This window comes from Stegastes partitus, unplaced genomic scaffold, assembly GCF_000690725.1.
Source record: "Stegastes partitus isolate 25-593 unplaced genomic scaffold, Stegastes_partitus-1.0.2 Scaffold268, whole genome shotgun sequence".
NCBI lineage: Eukaryota > Metazoa > Chordata > Actinopteri > Pomacentridae > Stegastes > Stegastes partitus.
The window spans coordinates 609,639-617,317 of NW_007577999.1; the positions used below are offsets into that span (position 1 = coordinate 609,639).

General features: G+C 45.5%; 1 protein-coding gene across 1 annotated transcript in view; it reads left to right on the top strand.

Annotated features, from left to right (window-relative positions):
- The window catches only part of LOC103357701 (matrix metalloproteinase-17-like), an 87,312-nt gene extending 81,057 nt beyond the window's left edge, over window positions 1–6,255 (top strand). The window contains exon 10 of the mRNA XM_008282365.1: window positions 4,623–6,255. Coding sequence (XP_008280587.1) covers window positions 4,623–4,948 — 326 coding nt within the window. The 3' untranslated portion in view covers window positions 4,949–6,255. The remainder of the gene's footprint in view (window positions 1–4,622) is intronic.
- Window positions 6,256–7,679: the final 1,424 nt, after the last annotated feature.

Consider the following 7,679-nt stretch of genomic DNA (forward strand, 5'->3'; position numbering starts at 1 on the left):
TAAACATACACCAACCTCATGGGTTAAATCATATATTTCAGTTTTCTATTAATAGAGACGAAGTCCTTCAAGATCTGTTTACTGGCATTAAGTCAATCCAATCAACCTTTTATGTTGTGGCTCTTGATATTTCTACACAATTACGTCGACACTTTTGTATGATTATGAAAATTACCGGGATGTGCTCCATATAACAACAAAACATTAAAGCATATTAGCCGTTCAGGACCGTACTGGCTAACATGGACCCCGAACACCAATGTGCACTGAATCAAGAAATTAAAGACGTTATTTCAGACGTGCTTTTATCGAACAAATTGCACATAAACACCAACCCAATTGAACAGAACAATAATTTAAGTCGTTATAACTCGAACAAATCAAGTTTAATTTCCCCGGTTACCCTCAAAATATTTACCGCCGGACTCCAGAGAAACATCTCGACGTTTTCTTCGATCTCGTCTCCTTCCTCGGCGGTTTAACTTTCCGATAAATTAATTAATCTGTGGGTAGCTGACAGCCGACTGATCATCTAATAGGTCAAACGTTTGCATGCTGAGTGTGAAATTAAAGATTTTCTTACTGGACTTATACGATCTAAAATGTTGAGTCAAACAGAAAGGCCTCGTCGTCACCGTTGGATTTATTTGTTCGGCGTGATTCAGCTTCAGTCAAAAGGATGTGAAGAAAAACTTGGGTTATTAGCCAAAAGCTGGGCGATCTAAAAATGTATTCACCAACTTTTTGACAGCTCGAGGACATTTGATCTCTGAGGAGAAGCGAGAACAAGCTGAAGGAGACAAAGAGGCATTCAGCCCTGTGAGCTTTGTCTTCCAATAATGGTGACAGATGGCTAAGGAGGCCGACTTCGCCGACGTGTCTCGTAACTTTGTGAGGATTGAAGATTAGTTTTGAACTCAGACGGGGAGGATGTGTTTGGAAAGTGAAGGCATTATGATCGGTTCTGCAAAGAGCTGCTGGAGGGCCGGGGCTCGGTCGTACGGGTCGACTGAAACCCGCCGGGTCACCGGTGGCGTCCTTAAATTTTTATTCTGACGAGTTGCGGCTGTAGGTGGAACATTCTCATCGTTATGCACAGGAAGTGGACCACAAGGCGCCTTGAGCCTTCGCCCGCTCGCATAAGAAGCAGTTGTTGCCCCGTCGCCTTACATTCTGCATTTCAGGCATCTTTAATTGTTCTTATTACCCGATATAAAGAACGGAGCAACACCAGGCATCTGTAATGAGTCCAGCAGTCATTAGGAGAATTCTTGTTAAAACATTCTTGCCTTTGGGGCTCTTGTCAGGGTTTAGCACCTGGGCTTTTTTTTTTTGTTTTTGGATGACCAGAATAAAATCATTGTTTCCTCCGAGGCGAAGCTACGTGGAAGTAAATATTTGGAGGATGGGAAATGGAGCAGGACATATGCTTGGCGTTTATCATCAAGGCCGAAGCGTGGAAGTACAAATCTAGATTAAAAAGCCGCTTCCACAAAGCATTAATTCTTACTCCTCCGCGAAGCCGAGCGAGCGGCGCATCGCTACAAATCCGCCGCTGCATTATTTATTGTACCGAGAAAGCGATACTTGAGCGTATTTCTCACATACTCTTTGATAAATATTCTACTCAGGGCGCTCGTCCTTGACTGCGGGAAAAGCAAGCCGACGTAACTGAACGCTTTCATGTCTCCTTGTCTTCTTTTCATTTTTCTCTCATCTCATTTTCGTACTTCCTCCAACACCTGGATGAATGCAGCGCTCGTACCTGTACGACAGACCCAGTGTCTGTATAGATTTTTATGAACATTAAAGCCTATTCAGTGCGGCGCTGCAGGCCTTGGCGGTCTACTTGTTGAGCTCTGAGGCCATTAGGAACAATAGAGCATTCTTCACTTTGCTCAGGTGCTTTCACTTGTTTTCTCGTTCACTCATTAATGAATGTTAGCAGTTTTATCTTCTCTCTTCTTCTCAGTTATTGAAGAAAACAAATAGGACTCAAAGTAGTAGCCTTGGATGACGCCGCCGCCTTCCAGCTGACAATGAAGTCAACAAGAGTCTCAGAAAACCGATTAAAAGTTGAAGAAGTGCATCGTCACGATTTGTTGATCAAATCACGCATATAGTAAAAAAAATAAATAGAAAGTAATCCGTCCTCGTCACATCTGATAAACGCTGAAGATGTGTTTCATGTTGGCGCACAACAAAGTGGCATTTTCATTAACAGCACATCATGCCAGCTCCCATTTGGTAATTTGGTGACTCTAATTAACTTAAGGGCCCCGTAGTGAAAGGACAGGCACCGTGTCGGCTGGATCAGTAACAATCCACTGACACGCCGCAATTATGGTGTCAAGAGTGGCCTGAAGCCATTGCTCTGTTCGGCGCCGGCCGGCCCACAGAGAACCCGCACAGCATCACCTAAATCCTGTTTGGAGATGCGGCGCTGGACAGCTTCGTTGTACAAGTTTAACCTGAAGCCTGTCAGTGGGTCTGAAAGGTTTGTGGTTTTTGAAAAATCCAAATTTATCAGAGCCACAAACTGTAAAAACAGAAGAAGAAAAATAAACATTTTACTCTTAAATGGTTTCTGAACAATTAATCTATTTGGGAAAATCAACTGAACTCTGAGCTTGAAATTGTAAAATTTCATGAAAATCATCTTTTGTTTCTTTTTTTTTTTTAATCACCAAAAATAAACTGTTGGTTCTAACTAGATCCTGAATGAATCAATATTTTGCACTCATTTGTTCAGCAGCAAAACCATTTGTGCCTCAGCTGTGACAAACAGTAACGTGATGGATCAAGACTGAACTGCAGGCTGTTTATACACAAAGCATCCATCATCTCTACACCTTAATCCTCACCAGGGTGGAGCTGGAGTCTATCCCAGCTGACTCAGGGTGAAGGCAGGTTCACCTGGACAGGTAACCAGTCTATCACGGGTGTCCTCACCGGGACACCAACCGGCGACATTCTCGCTGTGAGGCAACGATGCTAACCACCGAGCTAACACACAACAGCACATCTTCTCTCTGTAAAGTGCTTTACTCGCTGCTATCTTCTCGAATCACTACTTCAAGCTGCATTTTGCACCACATTTCAGCCAAGAAACCTTTTTAATTAACATTATTTCCAGCAAATAATGCTTTCTAGAGTTTTTCATCACTAAATAAAACTCTCCTGTAGTCACTGGGACATGAACCTTCTTGCTGTGAGGCGACGGTGCTAACCACCGATCCACCTTACAGCCCTTGGGCATTTTTAACTTTTGTTAAATAAGTAATTGAACAGATTCAACTTTGTTTTTTCTTTTTTATGATAATGACATTATAACCAGGCTGCAAGGCGTCTCAGTGGTTAGCACCGTCGCCTTGCAGCCAGAAGATCTGATTTGGACACCCGGGATCCTTCTGCGTGGAGTCTCCATGTTCTCCCCGTGCAGCGTGGGTTCTCTCCGGGTTCTCCGGCTTCCTCCCACAGTCCAGAAACATGTTGAGGTTAATTGGTGATTGTAAATTGTCCGTAGGTGTGAATGTGAGTGTGCTTGGTTGTCTGTCTCTAAGTGTAGCCCTGTGATAGACTGGTTACCTGTCCAGGTGAACCTGCCTTCAGTCAGCTGGGACAGACTCCAGCGGTGTAAACATGATGGATGGATGGATATTATAAAGAAGACATGTTTTAGCTCCCTGTACTTGTAGAGGAACTGCTGTGAAAACGAGCCCACAGTACGTAAAGTTGTGACAGAATCAACGCGCCCAGAACAAGCTTTGGGCTTCAGAGGATTAATGCAACAAAAGCAATAATGCCACTGAGGCAAAAATCAGCTCAGACTCCATCATTCACCAGCGCTTCCTCTCCAGTATTTATGAGGCCTCACGCTGACTAGTTGAAGAATCTAATTTAGGAATTATTTGCGCACGCTCCTGCTGGTGCTCAGTTATCTGCTCTCCTCCGCTGTGGATGCTCAATCTTGCAGCTATCACTGGCAAAGTGATTGGCTACAACTCAGCATCCAAATACATAAAAGATTTGGTTCAGATTATCTTCTCGGAGTCTGAATCAAACACCGTCCCACAGCAACGACAACAGCCAAAGAAATACAAGCTTGTGACAACACACGGGGACTTGTTCATCTAATATGTGCCGTCTGAGCAATTATTAATCCTGAATCAGTCGACTGAAGGTTCTGCTGCTTTTCTGTTTGGTGCTCTTAGAAACAGCGTTCGTATATCCTGTTTTTTCCTCATTTCATTGGTGACAAATGCAGTCGCCGGCTGGCTTATATGAACCTGAGTGTGGTGGAGGTGGCGGAGGTGAATAAACACATCCCGTCTCAACTCACTGTGGACTTATTGTGTTTTAAACCAAATCGTGATTTCTCCCAAACCTTGTTGTCACTGAACATCTTACTGATACGTTTAGTAGTACTAAGCGTAAACACTCTGCACCGCGCTTCACTGATTCATGAAATTAAGGCCCGCCATGTTTTATACGTTTTGTGCTTGTTGTGTATTTCAGACGATTCTGTACCTTCTGTGAATAATAAATGATCCAGTCCGGTACTGTACTCTCCTCTTATGTGTTGTGTGCAGTGACTAATCCCAGCTCTTCTGTCTCTGAAGGCTCGTCCTACTTCTTCAAGGGGAAGGAGTACTGGCGGGTGCCGGGCAGCGACATGGAGGTGGAGGCCGGATACCCCCGCCTCATCGCCAAGGACTGGCTGCTGTGCACTGAGATGCAGTCGGACTCTCCGGACGCGGAGCCCAAAAGCACGGAGACGAGAGTCAACGTGCACCGGCACCCGGACCACGCCGAGAACGGCTACGAGGTGTGCTCCTGCACCTCGGACACCGCCTCGCCTTCGGGGGTCCGCGTCTCGCCGTCGCCCCTCTGGCTGCTGCCTCCTCTCTGGACGCTGTCGCTGGTCCTCCGCTCTGAACTGCTATGATGCTAAAGCTCGGGTCAAGGCGCCACGCTGCTGGAGGGCCGGCGGACGAACCAACACCTGGAAAATGTTGTTCTTATTATATAATTTCATATCCGTTTTTCTGTTGTTTTTTTCTGGCTCTAATTTTGCTGTTATTTATTTTACGTGTCATCTGTCGGCCGCCGCCAACAGAAGCAGTCATTGTTACAACCCACTTATAATGCTTTACAAAGGTTTTTATCGAACACGTCGTCTCTGCAAGGAAACTGAACAGCATTGTAGTCTGAGAGCACCCAAAGTGATTTGTTTGTCTTCGTGTGCAGCAGAAGCCTCACGTACGCTCCAGTTAAATCCTCTCTGAATGACGAACACGCAGCAGAAGGTTGCTTCACCAAAATTGCCTCAAAATTACATCAAAATTAGCCAAACCCATGTTTTCACGCTCACCTCAACGCGATGCCTGGTTAGATGTTTACCACCGCCGTGCACTGGAGATGAATGGAATCCATTCTGCGCTTATTTTATTTGAACACCGCGTGTCTTTGCGAAAATGATTTATGTGCGGATAACCCACACAACATTTTTTTATTTTTTAAAGTAGTTGCTTCCCGCTATGAAAATAGTTTGCAACAAGGTCTGTAAATTATCCCGAGTAGCAGGGATGCTGTTTGTGAAAAGACGCATTGCTGTTGGATTTAAAGTTAATTAAAAGTCATTTTTTCTGCGCGGTGTGCACAACCGCCGCCGCTTTCCATTCATCTCCATTGTACCCGGTGTCTCAGAAAGCGGGGAAATAAAACCGAAGTGGGATAGCAACAGAGGTACGGTTTTATTTTTTTATTTGAGGAACTGACCTTTTATTAATCCCTACAATCCACACACACACTTATCCATCCCTGCGCTGGTAAAGTGCTTGTGATGAGCATGAATGTCTGAATGCTTCTGGCAGACAGATGCATGGACGAGTAGGCGGCCGCACCGATTTCCTCGCCTAAATCTCTTTTCTGAAGCGAGGAACTGCTGCTCCTGTTCACCTCCTGAGTTGTTCGCATTCCTCAGTGTCTCTGGCATTAGGTTCCTGTTTATTTCACAATCGGGTCGTAGAGTTCATAGAGTCTCCTCTACCTGTATCGCCCCCCTTTAGCTCCGACGTCACAGCCCCTGGATTTATTCTTGCTGTAAAGATATATTTACCTATAGACTGATATATTTGAGTTGAGCGGTTCTGCAGTTGTTGCATCACCAAGTGGACTGTGTATATTTTAATCTGTGTTTTCTAATGTAAAATATTTTTGTAGAAAAATTAAAGAAAAAAAAAGAAAACATAACGTGAATGGCTTCCTCGGCTAATTATGGCGACACCAATGTGTATCGACTGCATTATTTTGAGGACTCATTCCTGCGGCTGTGTGGGCTGAGTGTGTAATTATTTAGTGTCATTGAAAGGCAGCCCGGGCTCCCAGACAGATGACGCTACATGACAGCTTGCAGACACCAACCGGGAGTCGCTCTCCGGCTCTCTGATGTTCTTAAGCATGTTTTCTCTTGTAGTGGTCACTGCTGTTCATCGGGAATGCAAATCACGTCGCGTCAATCACGTTGCGCTCCAAGTGGCTTCACAAGGAGGGTCCACAGCAAATCCACGTTTCTTCAGGGGAACAGTACCGGAGAATGAATGATCCAAAAATATCCACCGGCTCGGATACCTCAGAGATCAAAGTCGACGGGGTGTCAGGCTCGTCAGACTCACAAGTCGACACACGAACTCAGCTCCACCGATCAGCTGCAACATTAGAGCCGCTGACAGATGAAGGAAGCGACATCGATCTTCTCGTTACGGCCCAATGTTCTGCTTCGACACCTCTGGTCCTGGCATGCATGGAGGGGAGTTGCCTTGACATGTATCACCTACCTGAACATCTACTGCCCCAGCAGGATGACACCCCGCCGCGCTGCAAAAAACTGCTCAAAGAACCAAGAGTCCACGGCATTGATCCGGCCTCCGGACTCCCCAGGTCCCAATTTGGTTGAGTTTCCTCAAGATGCGCTAGAATAAGTCCTCCACCCGAAACCAACAGGACTCAAAGGACTCAGATGACAGACACCACAGGACGCCCCAGAGGTCCTCGGCCTGATGAGCCAGCCCAGATAGAACTAATTTGTTCTGAAAACGTTCTGAGACAGAAGTGATTTTTTATTTTTTTTGGCTCCAGAATAGTCTTCGTCAAAGTTGGGTAACTAAAGACGTTCTAAATGGTGATGTTGGACTGTTGTGTTGTTAGGCTCAGGTGGTAGAGCAGGTTGTCTTCCAATCGCAAGGTTGGTGGTTCGATCCCTCCACAGTCGACGTGTCTTTGAGCAAGACGCTGAACCCGAAGTTGCTCCCAATGGTGTTGCCATTGGATGGGATCTCCAACTCCGGTCCTCGTGAGCTCCTGTCCTGCAGGTTTTCGACGTTTCCGTACTGCATCACCTGACTCACATTAATGGATCATTAACAGACTTGTGTAGAACTTGACAACAAGCTGAAACGTCTAAAACCTGCAGGACGGTAGCTCACGAGGACCGGAGCTGGAGATCCCTGGTCTAGAGTGTGATGTTCCTTTGTGATGATGCGACATCGTAGGAAAGTTTTACAGATTCCAGAATGTGTTCCTTCAGCAACATCCCTAAGAACATCCTCAGAACATTGCAGGCAGAACGTAACTCCTTTACTTACACATCGCATTACATGAAACATTTTTAGAACGTT